This window comes from Gasterosteus aculeatus, chromosome 16 (assembly GCF_964276395.1).
Source record: "Gasterosteus aculeatus chromosome 16, fGasAcu3.hap1.1, whole genome shotgun sequence".
Classification (NCBI taxonomy): domain Eukaryota; kingdom Metazoa; phylum Chordata; class Actinopteri; order Perciformes; family Gasterosteidae; genus Gasterosteus; species Gasterosteus aculeatus.
Window position 1 is genome coordinate 20,268,977 of NC_135704.1, and position 20,371 is coordinate 20,289,347.

At 45.1% G+C, this 20,371-nt stretch overlaps 1 protein-coding gene across 4 annotated transcripts in view; it reads right to left on the reverse strand.

Annotated features, from left to right (window-relative positions):
- Positions 1–20,371, reverse strand: part of zeb2a (zinc finger E-box binding homeobox 2a) — a 42,076-nt gene that overhangs the window by 5,401 nt on the left and 16,304 nt on the right. For 2 of the 4 annotated variants that reach the window (XM_078091035.1, XM_078091036.1), the window contains exons 3-9: positions 6,790–7,017; positions 6,174–6,224; positions 5,907–6,095; positions 5,469–5,689; positions 3,218–3,323; positions 980–2,871; positions 342–444 (exon numbers count right to left, since the gene is read on the reverse strand). In XM_078091035.1, the coding sequence (XP_077947161.1) occupies positions 342–444; positions 980–2,871; positions 3,218–3,323; positions 5,469–5,689; positions 5,907–6,095; positions 6,174–6,224; positions 6,790–7,017 (2,790 nt within the window). Of the gene's footprint in view, positions 1–263; positions 445–979; positions 2,872–3,217; positions 3,324–5,468; positions 5,690–5,906; positions 6,096–6,173; positions 6,225–6,789; positions 7,018–20,371 lie in introns of all 4 variants that reach the window. The other 2 variants (XM_040200810.2, XM_040200811.2) reach the window with 1 other exon arrangement.

The following is a 20,371-nucleotide window of genomic DNA, read 5'->3' on the forward strand; positions in this document are numbered from 1 at the left end:
CCCACCCACCTACACAACAACACAAAAACATCTCAGCATGAAATGATGCCAATCCCCTGCTGTGAAGAAAGGAGCATGTTAAAGTCCACAGAAATCACAGATAGGAGACAAAGGGAGCTAAGTGAGCCAATGAGGGGAAAGGAGACAAAAGGACTAGTGGGGTGGCTAAGTGAGCCAATCCAAAACAAAGAGGAGAGGAGGAAACCAAAAAGATGGAGAGGGCACAGGGGTAAATAAAAGAAGTGTCCAAATGTTATATATACCTGTGTGCTCATATTTGTGTCTTAGGAGGGAACTGGTCTTCTGGAATGTTTTGTCGCACAAGTCACACGCGTACATACCACTTTCAGTCTTCTTCATCTTCTTCCTGCACAGCAGCGATTCGCTGTCTGTGAGGTCGTCCAGGCCCGACAGATAGTCCACTGTGGCATCCAGCAGCTCACCCTGCACAAAGAGAGAGCTTCAGGAGGTCTGCTAATCCCACACCTGTCGGCCACGGGCCCAGACACACCTCCTGCTCAGACCCCTATGATCCGAAGTCTGGACAGGGCTTAAAGGCCCAACCTGGGTAAGTCCCCTTCATCCAGGAAACACTTAGGAAATGTGGACATATGGGACAAGGAAGTTCTGAGCAAAGAGGCAGGGTTGTTTTCGGGAACAACTTGCGGCCATTCAAACAAGAACCAAGTTCTAACATCTCATTAAAACCACCTTAGTTCTCATGAGTGAGTTATCCTTTAACTTCTCCCTCCTTATTGCATATGTTCAAGTGCACATTTTGTTCAACGCTGTGGGCTTAAGGAAGTTGATGTAGGGTTAAGGCTTCTAAATACGTTCACTCATCTACAATCCCTACAGTGAACAGCTTCTAATAGGCTGTGACTAATGGTTTGGAGATCAATGTTGCACCACCTCTCTCTTCATTTATATTTGAGGACTTGTAAAGTATCACAGACAACATGGAGATCACTGATTTTACCTGGAAACCTTGTTTCCGCTGGTACTTTCTCTTCTGCTGCATTTCAACGCATGTGGCAGCCTCGTTGGCGTAGGTGTAGGCCATGTGGGGCAGGAAGCTGATTGGGTCCAGGCCAGGGTAGGACCTGAGGCCCGCGATGGAGGCCCGGGGAGCAGACATGAAGGTGGGAGGAGGAAAGGCCCCGTGAGGTGGCAGAGAGGTGTAGACGTGACCGCCAGAAAAGGGATTGATCCCAAAGATGGGACTGGTGCTCTTCTCCATGTGGTGGATGGAGTTTCCTCCACCATCGGAGTTCTTGATGTTGATCAAATCCATTGGCCTGGAGACCTGTTCCCGTCCGAGCACCTTGCCACCGCGCTCTATGTTGAAACCGTTTGGCCTATGGTGCTTCTCCCGTACAGCCATTAGCTTCTGGGCCATGTGTTTGGGAAGCGACAGATCCAGTGGTGAATCCTTGTGTGCCTCCTCAGAAGCTAGGCTGTTGGGAGTGTAACAGCTGCTCTGAGAGTTCTTGGAGGAAGCAGAGGAAAGGTTGAGGGGTGAAGGAGTGTTGCTCCTCAAGTGGTCTAAGGGGTTTAGTGGTTTGTCGGCTGTTGTCTGCCGGTTGCCTGTCAACTTGATGGCCTTTGTAAGTCTGTGGGAAGCGTCGCCGTTAGCGAATCCTTGGTGTGAATCTACGGTCTGAATGGTCTTTGATGTCCGGCTCAAGCTGTGGTTAACAAACAAGCCGCTGCTGAGTGGAGGAGGCGACTTCTTCCTCAGACTAGCTCCGTGGTGGTTCCGGCTCTTCCACTGGACAAACCACTCCTTGACAAACTCCTGAGGAAGGCCGACCGCAATTGAGATCTTGAGCAATTCCTCTGAGTTGGGGTCAGTGTTTATGGTAGAGTAGGCCTTGAGCACCGACACGTGTTCCTTGAAAGGGTTGAGGGGGCTGGTGGCCCGCTCATTAGAGCACCGCTCGCTGGGCACCGCCCCCTTGCCGTTTGTTGGCTGCAGGACCGCTTTGATCTCCTCGTTCATTTTGCACAGGTAGCGCTCATGCTGATGCAGAGGGATTGGACCTGCAAAGGTCTCCATGCAGTACTGGCAGGAGAAGGGGAGGAACTGGTTTTGGTCATTGTGAGATTTCTCCTCCCCTCTGAGATCAGTGGAGTGGTTTGACCTCTCCTTTTTGATGTCCGCCTGCCTCTTGGAGTCGTCGATCAGATTCTTGGCCTCGTTAACCTTCTCAAGCGTGTAGTCGATAATGCTCTTTGTAGGGCTGCCGTTGCCCACAGCCTGAAAACCAGCCTGGACCAGCCTCTGCTCCTCCATCTGGGCCCCCAACTCCTTCATGTAGGCCCTGAGCTTGGAGATCTCCTCCGGGTTCCCATCCACCTTCTGCCTGCACGCTGTGTTGTCCACAATCTGAAGCACCTTCTGCACCTCACTAAGGTTGTTCGCAAAGGACCCCGATAAACCCAGCAAGGGAAGCTCCAGCCCCAGGCCTCCGAGGTGTTGAAGGGGGCTCTGGGAGGAGCTGTGGATGCCCATGGGGCTTCCCCCACGACTGCTCAGGTAGATCCCTGATCCCCCAAACCCGTGCTGAGCAGCCATCAGCAGCCGATACTCGCTGAAGTCCATCGGCTCAGCTTTGATGTCCAGTTGACCCTGTTGTTCTGGAGGGCTAAGCAGGTGCCCATTTTCCAGTTTCTGGCGGAGCTGTGCGAAGGCGGGGCTTCCTGGCGACGAGGTTGTTGAATTAGGGGACGAACCGGGTTTGTTCCTGTTGCGCAGTCGTCCGTTTACAGCGACCAAGCTGATGCATTTCTTGCTGCTGATGTGTGAGCTGTAGGAGCCGGAGTGGGAGAACCGCTTTTTACAGTTCGAGCACTCGTAAGGCTTCTCACCTGCAAAACAACACCAAAAGGCTTAGATTCTGATTCTACCTTCGAATGATACAGCTTTAGCTTGTGGTTCAGGATAACATCTGGATGTAATTAGACGGGCCAACATCACGTTTAGCCCTGTTAGCATGTAAGCAGCTGTACGTATTCTAATGTGAGTCCGGCCACATAAGTATTATTACTATACAATATTTCATGTTATTCTGCGGGAATTATTTGAACAAAATTAAGAATATTGAAGAAAATGTTAAGATTAATGAAGGAATGGTTGTTTGATGTGTGCTGATCTTTGAGCAGGCGCTCGGATATGAATCAGATGATGAGCCATTCAGCAGAAAAGTTGACTCACCGCTGTGAATACGCAGATGCTCCTTCAGGTGGTGTTTGTACTTGAAAGCTTTTCCACACTCGCTGCATTTGAATTTGCGGTTTCCAGCGGTGTCGCTGACCTGCGACTGTAGACAGAGCGACAGACGAACAGGACAGGAGGAAGAGGGACAGAAGAGATTAAGGTGATGAAGGAGGATGAGGGACCGAAGAGAGCGAGGCGGATCTGATGAAGACTGAAGACTCAAAGATCCTCACATCTCAACCCAGTCTCACAGCAAAACGTGTAATAGCTACATTGTGGACCAACGTGGTGTTGTCACGCTTTTTGGGAAGAAAGCGTGACAACACAAAGTTTGATTTGCAACTAGGTCACGTGACTATCAACTTTCCCTCAGCTAAAAAAAAAGAAAATGGCCGACTGTCGGTCTATTATCTGTGAAAAACACAATATTTTAAGAAAGAATCAGCATTTGTATGCATTTTGATTTTCATTTCTAGTGAGAAGTATGCGTTATATTTTCATAATCTTCTATCAGAGAATGTAGAAGACCTTCATTTATTAGTTTCTAGTGACGTAGTTGCAAGGCAATGTAAATGAATTGGCCAAAATAAAATGTAGTATTGTCACGATTTTGGGGAGAAAGCGTAAGAATACCACGTTGGTCCACAACGTAGCTATTACACGTTTTGCTGTGAGACTGGGTTGCACATCCTCATCCTCAGAAACATGTGGGCTGTTGAGAGGAAACGATTTCTCATGTTGCTGCACATTCCCCACACAAGAAAAGAGGGAGATAAACTCAGCCAATGGGGGGGTGGGGGGTGGGACATTCAATTCAATTCCATTAAATTCATTTTAGTTTGTATTGCCCAAAATAAAAAAAATACTAATTTGCCTCAGAGGGCTTTACAGTGTTTCACAGGAAATACATAATCGAAAAAAGTGGGGGGAAAATGACAGTAGTAAGCCATGCGTACGGCAGGACCACTGAAGGGACAACCACCATCAGATATAACAGACAAATTTAATGAGAAAGTGTATCCAAACCTTGGACTGGTACTATATAGCTGCACTACATATTTGTATAGCCTATTATAGCTGAGGCAATTCACACTTTTATGTATTATTGTTGTTACCAGTTCTTCATGTATGAATGGACCTCTTAATAATTGTCTTATTTGAGATGAGAAGGAATCAGCGTTTCACAGTGGATTGTAGACTCTAAAAAGAACATTTAAACATGACTTAATGATAATAAAGTGACGTGGTGGATTGTTCGTCTCTCTTTAAGGGTTTAACCCACTGGATGTACACAAATAAAGGAGCACTAAAGGCATTTGGGGATTAAGATTGTTGAGGGAAACGACCATCTGCTGCCTGATTGAGGGAGTTGGGGCGGTGTGGGGGCACAGGTATGAGGAGTTCCTCTCTGAAGCTGATCTGAGGTATGAAGCTGAGGAGATTGAAGCTTAGATCATGAGGGGTTTAAATAGATTACTTATTAAATAGTTAGCTAACTCTGGGTTTTTAGGATAATGAAATTGAGTTGTGGAGCAGCAGTGTGATGAGCGAGAGCATTAAAAAGCCTCCTTCCATCCAGCACCTCGTCTGTGTGAGGCTCCTCAGCTCTGGTTCTGCAGACTAACCAGAGGAACTCACTCGACATTGAGATGACCTCATCTAGCCTTCTCAAGGAGAACTCAGGAGCAAAAAGCATTCCAAGCTCTCCGAGAATTCATTCTTCTTACATCATTTGAGTCATTTTTAAACTACTTATCAGTAGTTGGCTTTTTTATTTCATGTCTGTGTGTGAAACACTTTTGTGTGAGTTACTGTATATATATAATATAGATACGTTTTAGCAATTTATCGCAATTTTCTTCTAACTAGACTAAATATTTTAAATTGACGCGTAACCACTTTAGAAAGCTTGTATATTACAACTATGTTGTTTGATTATAATTTAAACACAAAACTACACCCTACACACTGAGATTCAAAGGAAATCCAAATTCTTTACAGTCCTTTTTTTGTGCTAAACTACGTTACCTCAGTAACTCAGTACTACATTACGGCATTATGTTGTTGTGATAACATTACTTTAAAATACGATCGTGCAATAGTTTCAATGTTTAGTTAATTTTTTTTTTTAAAAAGCCATGGGTTTAAAGTGTAATGTAAGTCGCTTTGGATAAAAGCGTCAGCTAAATGACATGTAATGTAATGTAATTAATTAAATGAAACTAAATGCATCCCATCTGGGGCTCACCTGGTCTCTGGCGGGTCCGTGCGTGGTCATGTGACGCTCCAGCTGCGAGCGGAGGCCAAAGGAGTCGGGGCACAGCAGGCAGGAGAAGCTCTCCTCGCTCCTCTCATGCCGGTACTTGATGTGTTCCTTCAGGGAGGAGAGCCGCTTGTAGCCGCGTTCACAGTACGGACAGGTGAGCAGCTGGGAAAAGTCGTCAGGTGAGCCGGACAGCAGATCTGCAGCTGGAAAAGGGCGCGGTCACAGGGTCAAAGGTCGGGGAGCGCCGCTGCTTTAAGTCAACTTTGAACTTTCATTGTGATCAGTATGACAGCATTAATGACATAATGCTTGTATTATGTAACACTGAGTATAGACATGTAGTGCTACTAACAACACACACAGTAATATGTATATATTTATATATGTGTGTGTATAAGACTTTGAGGTACTCAGCGTTACCGTGCTCGCTCTCTTCCTGGCCGATGGCTTCGGGGGTTCCCAGCCGCATCACCTCCTCCGGGGCTTCTGGGTAAATGATGGCAGTGTCGCTGCGCTGCAGATACTCGGCGATGGTCGCAGGGTGACCATCGCCGTGTTCACCATTCAGAAAGTACTCGTCCAGGACGAAGACGCCCTTCAGCCGCTTCCCTGAACACACATATATAGATATAAAGAGATATACAGTATATATAGATATACAGTGTGTGTGTACATATGTACACTCACCTGTTCCGTTTCCTTCTGGACCGACAGCTTCATATTCATCTTTCCTGTCCTCTGTTAATGAAATAACAGAAAACATAAATATAGAATTATTTTCTCCTCTTCCTCACTTAAATCAGTTAAATAATAAATCACCTTCATGTGAAGAAAGAAACGATTGTCACGAGACAAACATGTGGAGTGATGACGACCAATCAAATAACATCAAGACAATAATAATAATCATACTAATGTCCAAATATACCGTATAGTCATACAGTTATTTAAACCAGTAATACTGTCTGTTTTCCTTTGCTGGGAATACTGGGACACGTTTCTTCTTCTGTGTGTGTGGGCTCAACTCTGCTTCTTCTTCTACTCTTGTTGTTGTTGTGGTTGGTTTAGTTCAAATGGAGCTCTGTGGGGTTTTTCCTCTCTCTGTAGATGTACATGTATACCTCAGTGTTTGCCCCTCAGGGAAACTACCCCCCCACCCTCCTAAAAAAGTCTGGAATTATTATTATAGTTCCCCCCGACACGTTGCCCTGATATAATGGCAGGGGCAAACACTGAGGTATACACACATTTATAGATATACCTATATATATATATATAAAGGCACACACATTACTTGACTTACCGCAGCCTTTCAGGTGGGAGGTGTTCCTCAGCCTCCAGGTGTGATGGAGGTCCTGAGGCCCCTCCTCCTGCTCCTCCTCTTCCTGGTCCTGGTAGGACAGCAGGGCGTCGGCTGACGACTCCAAAGGGAGAACATCAGCTTCTTTATTCTCTCCCCCTTCTTCTCCGCTAACCAGGCCGTCCTCCCCCGTCTCCCAACTCGTCTCCACCACATTCTCAAAGTTCACCACTGAAACACAAACAACAACACGTTAGAACACAGTAAAAGTATTAATACTACTACTCCTCTTCTCTCTAACTAGTAGTATTAATACAACTATACTCTACACACACTTTGTTATAGTTTGATGGAATAGATCAAACTCTTACGCTTTGTAGCTTGTTAGCATAGCTTAGCATAAAGTAAACAGAGGGAAACGGGAAAGAGACCCTAAAAAGAGGAAGTGAAAAGACAACGCGCACCGTAACCATGACAACATGAAGAGAAAAGCTTCGGATTGAACAGAAAAGCCACGTGGATCCACGTGGACCATGACATCATAGGGCCGAGGTCAACAGCCTTCACGCTTCTTCAACTTTAAATGTTAGTGTCCATGGTCCCAGGAGAACAAATTAAACTATTAACTTGGCGTCTAAGTTACAACTTGGAGTTCATGCTCCTAAGAGGATGAATGAAACTATTACACTTTACATCTCAGCTTCCATGTTCCTAGTAGAAGAAATAACGCTATCCATCTTTACATCTCAGGATTCATTTTCCGAGGTGGAAAAAAACCCTTTTAAACATTTCGGCTTTGCGTTCGTGTTGCCAGGAGGATAAACGGAGCGGATGGATTTTAGTCCGTTCATATCTCTGTAGTATCATCTTTGTCTGCAGCCTTTTCCTCCCGACAACTGCACAACAGGTGCAAATGAAAAGGGGGAGCCGGGTTGAATCTGCTGACCTGGGGTGAATACCAAGAGCAGGATGGGGGGGTATGTGTGTGTGTGCGTGGGGAATGGAGGGGGGGGGTATGTGTGTGTGTGCGTGGGGAATGGAGGGGGGGGGTATGTGTGTGTGTGCGTGGGGAATGGAGGGGGGGGGTATGTGTGTGTGTGCGTGGGGAATGGAGGGGGGGGGTATGTGTGTGTGTGCGTGGGGAATGGAGGGGGGGGTATGTGTGTGTGTGCGTGGGGAATGGAGGGGGGGTATGTGTGTGTGTGCGTGGGGAATGGAGGGGGGGGGTATGTGTGTGTGTGCGTGGGGAATGGAGGGGGGGTATGTGTGTGTGTGCGTGGGGAATGGAGGGGGGGGGTATGTGTGTGTGTGCGTGGGGAATGGAGGGGGGGGTATGTGTGTGTGTGCGTGGGGAATGGAGGGGGGGGGTATGTGTGTGTGTGCGTGGGGAATGGAGGGGGGGGGTATGTGTGTGTGTGCGTGGGGAATGGAGGGGGGGGGTATGTGTGTGTGTGCGTGGGGAATGGAGGGGGGGGGTATGTGTGTGTGTGCGTGGGGAATGGAGGGGGGGTATGTGTGTGTGTGCGTGGGGAATGGAGGTGGGGTATGTGTGTGTGTGCGTGGGGAATGGAGGTGGGGTATGTGTGTGTGCGTGGGGAATGGAAGGGGGGGGTATGTGTGTGTGTGCGTGGGGAATGGAGGGGGGGGGTATGTGTGTGTGTGCGTGGGGAATGGAGGGGGGGTATGTGTGTGTGTGCGTGGGGAATGGAGGTGGGGTATGTGTGTGTGCGTGGGGAATGGAAGGGGGGGGTATGTGTGTGTGTGCGTGGGGAATGGAGGGGGGGCGTGGGACAAACTGGGCCTCTAATAAGAGGTGTGACCAGCAGGATTTAGACGGGTAAACCCTACTGTGATGAGAGGGAGCAAAGAATGAGCTGAAAAGTGAGACGTGGATGCTCGTTGTGTGGTCGGAGGTTTGTGCCCCCGACCCCTTCTAAAAGCCCCCCACCAAAAACCCGCTGCCATTGTGCCTTTTGGCTTAAAGAATCTGACCTGAAGAAGTATTCACATCCTTCACTGCAATTTGATCCATGTATATATGTGTATATATACACACACACACATATATATATATATATGTACACACAGACATACTTGAATACATACTACATGTCAACATGTCACAGACACGACATCTGTCTGATCAACAGAGATCAGAGAACTAGAGAATAATAAGATTTAAATGTGAATCATTAAATCTTCAGTTAGGGTTACGGCCGAATGTGTGAGTGTGTGCGTGTGAGCGTGAGTGGGTGAGTGAGTGTGTGAGTGTGTGTGCGTGTGAGTGTGTGAGCGTGTGAGTGTGTGAGTCTGTGAGTGTGTGCGTGTGTGAGTGTGTGAGTGTGTGCGTGTGAGTGTGCGTGTGAGTGTGCGTGTGAGCGTGAGCGCGTGTGTGAGTGTGTGAGTGTGTGTGCGTGTGAGTGTGTGAGCGTGTGAGTGTGTGAGTCTGTGAGTGTGTGCGTGTGTGAGTGTGTGAGTGTGTGCGTGTGAGTGTGCGTGTGAGTGTGCGTGTGTGAGTGTGTGTGCGTGTGAGTGTGTGAGTGTGTGCGTGTGAGTGTGCGTGTGAGTGTGCGTGTGTGAGTGTGTGCGCTCTGATTGGTGGGTTGGTCTTCGTGTCAGTGGGTGACCTCCTAAACAAAAGCCATTCACAGCGCTGTTTGCCCGCCAGGTCACATGACTGTGGCAGAGTGGCAGATGTCACCAGGGGCAACGCAGCCAGCATGTCTGAAAAAACTGTCCACCATTTTGTGCCTCCACTAACACACACACACACACACACACACACACACCTTCAGCTTCTTAAAAGTCCAAACTGACCGTCCTACATTGTTGAACCTGCTGCTCTCACAGCGTCTTATTGTCTGCAGCCGTCCGTCCTTTGTGCCCATTGAGGGAGACGAGGACAAAGGACCCCGTCCCACTTATCGAACCACAAAGACATATTAATCTCCTTCAGTCTCTCCAACAACAAACATCTCCAGCTGTTTCTGTGGTCATAAGAAGGTATTTAACATGAATCGTACGTGTATGTTTATGAATGTTGTCTGTAGGTGATATTTATGTTACTTGTATGTTATGGGGATGGGTTTATGTATGTTACACGTATGTCACATGTATTTAACATGTATGTTAAAAATATGTTACAACTAAGTTGCAGTTACATATTTGTTATATGTATTTTTCATTCTGTGACATGTACGTTACATTTATGTGACATGCATGTTGCATGTACATAACGTGCATTTACGTAATTTGTATGTTTATTATATTTCATGTAATTATTACATACCATACGTGCATGGTTATTGTATGTTACACGTGTGTAAGGTGTATGTTTATATATGACAAACCGCTTATCCTGCACACAGGGTCGCGGGGGGGCTGGAGTCCATCCCAGCCAACTTCGGGCGATAGACAGGGTACATCCTGGATTGGTCGCCAGCCAATCGCAGGGCTACACAGAGACACACAACCATTCACACTCACATTCACACATCTACGGGCAATTTAAAGTCCCCAATTAACCTGATCATGTCTTTGGACTGTGGGAGGAAGCCGGAGAACCCGGAGAGAACCCACGCAGACACGGGGAGAACATGCAGACTCCACACAGAAAGGCCACTGGGCGGAGTTGAACCCAGGACCTTCTTGCTGTGAGGCCACAGTGCTGACCACCACGTCACCGTGCCGCCCTATACATGTATTATACATGTATGTCTAATATATGTTAAAATATGTCACAAGTACATTACATTTTATGTATAAGTTATGTTTGTTAAATGCTTGTTACATTCATTTTACATGCATGTAACATATATTTTACTTGTCAGTTAAGAATATGTGACTATGTTACAGTCACGTATATGTTACCTGCATGTTGCCTCATGTAACATGTATGTCATGTGTATGTTACACATATATTATGTGTATATTATACATAGAGTAGTTGTTTTTTAGTAAGTCTATGTTATGTGTATGTTACATGTATGTCACCTAAATATGACCTATATGTTATATGTACCTTACTTATATACATTCATTTATATGGAAATATTACAGATGTCTTATTAAAAAGGTAAATATATGTATATATACAGTTCATATATATATCACAAAAGGTACGCATATATGTATGTGTGTGTGTATGCGTGTATATATGTCTGTCTGTCTTTAGTTTATGTTTTCATCCACCAATACATTTCACTATTTAATATTATTTCAATATCTGAAGACTTCAAAAGAAAAACTATTCAGAAATTCAGCAGATGATAACTAAACTGAATAGAAAGTTCTTCTCAGGAATGTTCTCACAAGGATGTTCCAACGTTTATATGAGAACATTCATGTGACAATGGCTATAATCAACACATTCATCAGACATGTCAGTCAAACCTTTCCTCTGAGCAGCCAATCACAGCCGTCCGTTAGATACTGAATACTCAGGACGATAAATTGAACGTGATCAGAACTGAACGTACCTGAAAGGTTTCATCTGGTCGATCAGCACATTAAAGATCCATAAGTCCAGTCAACATGCATCCAATAAGAATCATTAGAATCATAATGATCCAATGAGAAAATCATCGAACAGAATCCGTCTGTTAACAATCCAGATCAGACTGATTGTCCTCGTCCAGGTGCTGTGTCCACATCCTGCATTTCACTAAAAGGGAATGAGAGATGAAAGAAGATCTCTCTCTTTCTCTCTCACTCTCTCTCTCTCTCCCGCTCTCACTCTCTCTCTCTCACCTGAACCACTGGAGGGAGACGAGGGGGGGGTATAAGACAGCCATTGCTGTGGATAATGAGGTTGCTGCCTCGCGGCAATGGGTGAAAGTGATTTATCCCACTCAGTCAGGTAACACACACACACACACACACACAGACAGAAGCATGTGACGGCTAAACGTTCATGCCCATGTATGGATATGGATCCCAGTAACATCAATAACAACATCTCACAAAGCAGATCTCTAGTAGATCTATATGAGTTAACTATTTACTATTTCCACCAGAATGAAGTGTTCCTCTGCTTCCAGTCTTTGTGCTAAGCTAGGCTAACCATATATACATGCACACTTGAAATGCTTTAAAGGAAGTACTCACGAATTACAGGATGCTCCCTTATATAAGAAGTTAAGGATTATTATTAATTATGATTAAAGTTAAAACTTAACTACGTAATTCTTAAAGTTAGTGTGCATGCGTCGCAGACATGGACACAAGTGCCATGCAGGCTAGTGAAGGCTACCCGCAAACGCTAGCTAGCTAGCTAGCTAAACACATGTGATGCGAATTTGCGATTGGGCCACGCGTTTCTCGCATTGAGTTTGCAACGAAGTCGACGCGATTCGCGTCAAGCCACCAAATGCAACGAACAGGAAAGTCGAAATATTTCATCTTCGGCGACAGAACGGCGAGATTGCTGCTGCCGCGGTAGCCTATCAGTGCTGATGTTCCTATCAGTGTTGATGTTCCTATCAGTGTTGAGATGTTCCTATCAGTGTTGATGTTCCTACCAGTGTTGAGATGTTCCTATCAGTGTTGAGATGTTCCTACCAGTGTTGATGTTCCTACCAGTGTTGAGATGTTCCTACCAGTGTTGAGATGTTCCTATCAGTGTTGATGTTCCTATCAGTGTTGAGATGTTCCTACCAGTGTTGATGTTCCTACCAGTGTTGATGTTCCTACCAGTGTTGAGATGTTCCTTTCAGTGTTGATGTTCCTATCAGTGTTGATGTTCCTACCAGTGTGGATGTTCCTACCAGTGTTGAGATGTTCCTTTCAGTGTTGAGATGTTCCTACCAGTGTTGAGATGTTCCTATCAGTGGTGATGTTCCTCCTACCAGTGTTGAGATGTTCCTACCAGTGTTGATGTTCCTATCAGTGTTGATGTTCTTACCAGTGTGGATGTTCCTACCTGTGTTGATGTTCCTATCAGTGTTGATGTTCCTATCAGTGTTGATGTTCCTATCAGTGTTGATGTTCCTATCAGTGTTAAGATGTTCCTATCAGTGTTGATGTTCCTATCAGTGTTGAGATGTTCCTATCTGTGTTGAGATGTTCCTATCAGTGTTTAGATGTTCCTATCAGTGTTGATGTTCCTATCAGTGTTGAGATGTTCCTATCAGTGTTGATGTTCCTATCAGTGTTGAGATGTTCCTATCAGTGTCGATGTTCCTACCAGTGTTGATGTTCCTACCAGTGTGGATGTTCCTATCAGTGTTGATGTTCCTATCAGTGTTTATGTTCCTACCAGTGTGGATGTTCCTACCAGTGTTGAGATGTTCCTTTCAGTGTTGAAATCTTCCTATCAGTGTTGATGTTCCTATCAGTGTTGATGTTCCTATCTGTGTTGATGTTCCTATCAGTGTTGATGTTCCTATCTGTGTTGAGATGTTCCTATCAGTGTTAAGATGTTCCTATCAGTGTTGAGATGTTCCTATCAGTGTTGAGATGTTCCTATCAGTGTTAAGATGTTCCTATCAGTGTTGATGTTCCTATCAGTCTTGAGATGTTCCTATCAGTGTTGAGATGTTCCTATCAGTGTTGATGTTCCTATCAGTGTTAAGATGTTCTTATCAGTGTTGATGTTCCAACCAGTGTTGAGATGTTCCTTTCAGTGTTGAAATCTTCCTATCAGTGTTGATGTTCCTATCAGTGTTGATGTTCCTATCTGTGTTGAGATGTTCCTATCAGTGTTAAGATGTTCCTATCAGTGTTGATGTTCCTATCAGTGTTGATGTTCCTATCAGTGTTGAGATGTTCCTATCTGTGTTGAGATGTTCCTATCAGTGTTGAGATGTTCCTATCAGTGTTGATGTTCCTATGTGTTGAGATGTTCCTATCAGTGTTGATGTTCCTACCAGTGTGGATGTTCCTACCAGTGTGGATGTTCCTATCAGTGTTGATGTTCTTACCAGTGTGGATGTTCCTACCAGTGTTGAGATGTTCCTTTCAGTGTTGAGATGTTCCTACCAGTGTGGATGTTCCTATCAGTGTTGATGTTCCTACCAGTGTTGATGTTCCTACCAGTGTGGATGTTCCTATCAGTGTTGATGTTCCTATCAGTGTTGATGTTCTTACCAGTGTGGATGTTCCTACCAGTGTTGAGATGTTCCTTTCAGTGTTGAAATGTTCCTATCAGTGTTGATGTTCCTATCAGTGTTGATGTTCCTATCTGTGTTGAGATGTTCCTATCAGTGTTAAGATGTTCCTATCAGTGTTGATGTTCCTATCAGTGTTGATGTTCCTATCTGTGTTGAGATGTTCCTATCAGTGTTGAGATGTTCCTATCAGTGTTGATGTTCCTACCAGTGTGGATGTTCCTACCAGTGTGGATGTTCCTATCAGTGTTTATGTTCTTACCAGTGTGGATGTTCCTACCAGTGTTGAGATGTTCCTTTCAGTGTTGAGATGTTCCTACCAGTGTGGATGTTCCTATCAGTGTTGATGTTCCTACCAGTGTTGATGTTCCTACCAGTGTGGATGTTCCTATCAGTGTTGATGTTCCTATCAGTGTTGATGTTCTTACCAGTGTGGATGTTCCTACCAGTGTTGAGATGTTCCTTTCAGTGTTGAAATGTTCCTATCAGTGTTGATGTTCCTATCTGTGTTGAGATGTTCCTATCAGTGTTAAGATGTTCCTATCAGTGTTGATGTTCCTATCAGTGTTAAGATGTTCCTATCAGTGTTGATGTTCCTATCAGTGTTGAGATGTTCCTATCAGTGTTGAGATGTTCTTATCTGTGTTGATGTTCCTATCAGTGTTGATGTTCCTATCAGTATTGAGATGTTCCTATGAGTGTTGATGTTCCTATCAGTGTTGAGATGTTACTTTCAGTGTTGAGATGTTCCTATCAGTGTTGATGTTCCTATCAGTGTTGATGTTCCCATCAGTGTTGAGATGTTCCTATCAATGTTGATGTTTCTATCAGTGTTGATGTTCTGCAGACAGCGGTACCCTGAGTTGTACAATACATCCTCGTACCTTTATTGCGACCGGTCTGGGAAAGACACTTTTTACAAACAGTATACAAGCATATGTGCCTTTCCCATCACTGCACTGAATAACAAAAACATGACACCGTTTGGTGGTCCGGCACAGCACAGACAGTCGCTATGTCTTCCACGGTTGATGCGGAGGAAAAACAATGGCGGAAAGTTGATCTGTTTCAGGGTGATAAACCACGGCCCCTCTCCGTTGCGTCGGGCGCGAATACGCGATACATGCGAACTGACCACAGATGAATCACCAAGAGTCCTGCGGCGCGTTTGAGTCAACGCAAAATATTCTAGGCAGTTTAAGGCTTTTTTTTTAAATGATGGGATTGGGGGGTGGAGTAGACCGAATCCTAATGTTTGTTTAGCAGGAAAGGAGAAGTGAGGGGCGGAGACATGGGAGGACAAGCATAAGATTTCCTACGTTTGATCCATCAATGTGTATTAAGAGTAAAAATTGTGGCACTAAAGACAAAAAAACTTTCTGTTGCCACCTCTCACTCTGAACATCCCGTGCCATACATACACCCATTATAAACTATAAACCATTAAGAACTAAAACTGAACATGAACAAAGATTACATGAAGATGAAAGATTTCTCAGTGGTAACAGGCAGTAGTGCTGTGCAGTTTACCAGTTCAACCGACAACAAACACTCTTTAACAAGGTAAGACACTACGACACAACAGTTTGTGACACACAAACAATTTGTACCACTAATAATTGTACATTTATAAATTTAAATATTAAATGACCCCGCCAAACTGCATGCTGGGTACAGCACACCCACTATAACAAGAAGAAGAAACTCGCTACAATAAAACACGGGAAAACGGCGTTGCACGAGCAACAACAAGAGACCAGAGATGCACCGACACAACTTGTGCCCAAGAGAAGACCTGCGTCTGTTTGGAGGATTTTTGACGTAAGTTGGGTGACAAAAGGACTTTGACCAAGCCACTAGTCTGCACACTGCATGCATGCATACTTCACTGAAGTCAAACGGAACAAATTCATTGAACTGATGACTGTACCCTAAAGATAAAATACGGAAGTAAACAGGTGAGAATGAGACCTGAAAGATAAGGTCTTCATTAGCCGTCAGACTGTGGATATGTGTGCGTGTGTGCGTGTGTGTGTGTGTGTGTGTGTGTGCGTGTGTGTGTGATCAGTCCACTCTTGAAGGTGTGACAGTGGTGGAAGAACAAGCAGCAGTTCCTCTTTGAATGAGTTGAGTCATTGCATACTTTAATCAGGTTTTAACACCTTGAGGTTTTGTAGGTTGGTTAAAAAACGAAGCATGTGTGAAGTATCAGACGACAGCAGATAACCTCACAGGTCGTCAACAAACTGTTAACATTTCAAAGTGTTTGCAGTACTACAGCACCCGTATACCTCAAGGGCCTCTGATGATACATTATTACGGCAACGCTAATGGTATCATCAGCTCTTTAATCACCTCTTCTTCTGTGGTGAAGGTGAGCTGCATGAGGTGGAGCTGAGGTGCAAACCTGAGACTAACGGTCCTCCTATCAGCAGCCCAGGGTGCTGTTTAAGCCCCGCCCCTCTCTGATTACAGAAACTATGTTGATAAAAAAAACCTTCTGCTGCTCTCTGATAAGACCTGACTCACACACACACACACACACACACACACACACACACACACACACACATACACATACACCCATATACAGACACACACATAGACAGACACCCACCCACACAGTGTGTGGGTGTGTGTGTGTGTGTGTGTTTGTGAGTGTGTGTGTGTCTGTGGGAACACCCTGAACAAGTTATGTATAAATGAGAAGTCTCTCTTGAACTCCGGATCTTGTTCTACATGCGTTTTGAAGCGTATCAAACTTAATCTTTTTTTGTAAGTGTTCAATTCATCATCAGCCTCTGTCTAAGCTGATGGGGGGGGGGGCTTGGTAACATGCTACCCACCTACTGGATCAGGACCAGCTCCGACCAGGAGACCTCCCCCCTTAGGGCTGTCTCTGCTGCAGCCCCACACAGTCTGCTCTGGCTCTGGATATTTCTAAATAATAAAGCTATAAAGTCCAAATTCATCTTTGGTGAAGCAGAACACACACAGTCAGGTGTTGCTTCACAGCAGTCTGACTGCTATTCGGTATTTGGGATCTGTTCCTGGAAACGTTTGAAGAAGTGAAACTGCTGATGGAGTCATTTCAACGTGCACTCACAAGACCTCGGTGCACCCGAGCCTTCCTCAGGACACAGCGAGAAGACGTGGAGTCTTTCTCCATCTGAAGAGCAGATGTGAAGACAACCAGATGTGAGGAACCTGAACATGAACGGACCATGAGCCAAAGTACTCATATGTAGGTTATAAGGATGGGGAGCCAGTGGAGGTGAGTGGTAGAGGTGGTAAGGAGGTGAGGAACCCGAACGTGAACGGCCTCCAAGTCAAAGCACTCACAGGTTATAAGGAAGGGAAGCTAGTGGAGGTGAGGGTGTGAGGAGGTGAGGTACGTGAAGGCACCCTGAGGACTCACAGGTTATAAGGAAGGGAAGCTAGTGGAGGTGAGGGTGTGAGGAGGTGAGGAACGTGAAGGCACCCTGAGGACTCACAGGTTATAAGGAAGGGAAGCTAGTGGAGGTGAGGAGGTGAGGAACGTGAAGGCACCCTGAGGACTCACAGGTTATAGGGTGGAGGAGCCAACTGTGGAACTCATCCGGTGGTCTGCAGCCAAATACAGAGCAGAACATGCTGTCCTTCATGTGAAGGGAATCCTTAATAACGAACAACAACTCGCGCTCCGGGGGGGCTGCTCATGGGGAGTGAAGGACAACCAGGAGGTGAGGTGTTGGCGCCGGCAGTCACACATGCGGACAGAGTGACAGGCTTCCCCAGGTTGAAACTTTCCAGTCACTGTGGGAATGTTTCAAATTCCACATATAAGTAAGAGTATGTGGCCAATTAAGCTTATTCTGGTTTTGGTGATTCTGATATATGTGAGGAGGCAATGAGACCAGATGTATAGTGCTATATGGAACATGAATATATGTGGGAATAACCCCTAAGCCATCACCATCACCATCTCTATCTTCATATACGTCCTCATCTTCATCATCAACATCATCATCTTCATCAGATGGAAGATTTTTTTCTCAATCTGTCACCAAGTATCTCAGTAGGCTTCACTGTGAGGGGGGTCTCTAGATGTGTGTATGTGTGCAGCAGTTTGATTAGAAGGAGACGTCATACACATCAGACTGAAATAGAAGCTCAACATCGGGTTTCATTCCTGACTCATGCTGCCATCAGTCTGCTTTTGACCTACCTCCACACACACACACACACACACACACACATCAGCCCTACCCTGTCGAAACTTGGTTGGAATGTATCCACGAGGTCACCAAAGTATTTCAGTATGACCGTGTGTGTGTGTGTGTGTTCTGTTAAACAGCTGACAGTTTCAATAATTAAATAGCAGCCCTTCCCCATAACAATAATGGATTAATGAATTCACTTTTGTTCATAAAGGTTTGGTCCAGAATCTCAGATTCATCTTTATCTGTAAACTCTTCATGGTCGCAGCGTGCTGCAGGTTTATTACACTAATAAATCGTTCTATTATGTGCAGATTAGCCCCCCCCCCCCCCCCCCCCAGCCATTCACAGTGAGTAGGGGTGTGGGGGGTTAAACACTTCGAAACCCAAATCCGTCCCTCTGCAGTTGTAGTGTGGGACATTTCTAATCCTCTCCAGACACACTCTCACAGCTCTTCAAAATAAAAGCATTTTATCCTGCAGACTCTCAACCAATTAACTCATTTATTGAACTTCTTCAGATGGAATTTTCTTAAGACTCTTTTCTTTCACGAGTGTGAGAGAGGGAGAAGAGGAGGAGGAAGTTGTTGCCGTCAACAACGTGAGGAGCTCGTTCACACACAAACCTTGAGAGGATGGAGATCAGGTTCAATCATCAGGCTTCATTTAAAGGTTTTACTACAACATCAACTCTGGAATCTCAACCTAGAGCATAAAGTGAAAGCCCTAAATCACGAGATGTTCTAGTGAGGAGGCACTGAATCAGTCACCCACTCACTGGTTCCCCAGAACCTCCAAAGGACAACAAGAAGCACTATTCAAACTTCCTCCAAAAACCAAGTAGTTGGAGCAACCAGGATGAGGCATCGCACCAGTCAGCAATGAGTCCGAGACACTCCACCGTAACCAGATTCATATGTTTATTTGGAACGAGAGACTTTTGGAGTCCCACAGATGTTCATCCTGGGACCCCTTTATTCCCCATACACCTCCATGATGTTCTTACAATATATATATTGTAAGTAACTCTGCAGATCTTCTGGTAAAAGGGAATTGTACCTTTATTTTGAAAGGGTAAAAAGAGGATGTTTCTGCGTTTTGAATGTGAGCTTAACGGAACTTGTTACTGACAAATGTGAATTTTATTCAAAACTATTCGTTTAATGGACCCGTAACAATAATGGCAAAAAGCTCTTACGGTGGTGTTTTTACGCTGACGTTCAAGGATGGTATTGCATGGAAAGGAAGAAAATAAAGCAGTAATTTCACCAGCAGTAAGTGCCATGTCTCTTTATATGCGGGATCCGTTACAGTAAGAGCTTTACCTCGCCAGCTAACCTGCTGCATCAACGGACTATAACGGACTTTAAGGACATTTTTCACGGATATAAAAGAACGCTCGTACGGAAGAATGGACAAGGGCAGCGGTGAAAAGAAGACGGCGACGTGGTAGGAAAGAGCAAGAAGAGGAGTAAGGCTAGCAAAATGGAGGGAAACGAGACTACTCGGCGCAGCAAGGATAAAGAGCAACAGATCGAAATCCTTCAAAAGGTAATTCAGGAATACAAGGAAATGATAGAAAAGGAAACCGAACAAGGTGCTGTTAGACAAGAACTAAAAGAGTCTTTGCTTAACAAAAAGGAAATGCTTGCTGAACTGTTGAACGATGACGATGAAAATGCTACAGATTTAGCTAACGTTAGACGTTCGGAACGCGCGCGAGCTCCCACGGAAAAGATGCTAGCTTATCGTAAACAAGAGCAGAGCAAACGTGCTAAAAGACTTGATAGCCTTTATGAACAGTGGAAAGCCCAAGCTCGACAAACACGGCAAGAACTAAAATCTGAACTAACAGAAAGTCGATTGGCATGTCTCGCAGACAATCTGGAAATAAGGAAAATCGAAATCATGAAAGTGTATGAAGAATTGAGAGGGTGCGGCCCGCCCGACACTGAGCTAAGGCGCAAAGTTGATGCTTGTGCTGCAGTAACAGGTGACATTATTAAAATCCTGAACGAGAGGCTAACTGGCGTAAATGGAGAATATGATGCAGAATATGAAGGACAGCGCTTGCACGAGCTACTCGAGCCTGACTATGCCCGGTCCATTTACGGCTCCTCTGCCTCAGCGCTAACTGGCAGTCATCGCTCCACACGTTCAAGTGTAGCAGCCAAGCGAGCAGAAGCAGCGGCGGAGTTAGCTGCTAAGGAGGCTGAATATAAAATGCTAACGGAGGAAGAGAGTCAACGGGAAAAGATCCGAGTTTTAGAGGAAGAGCAC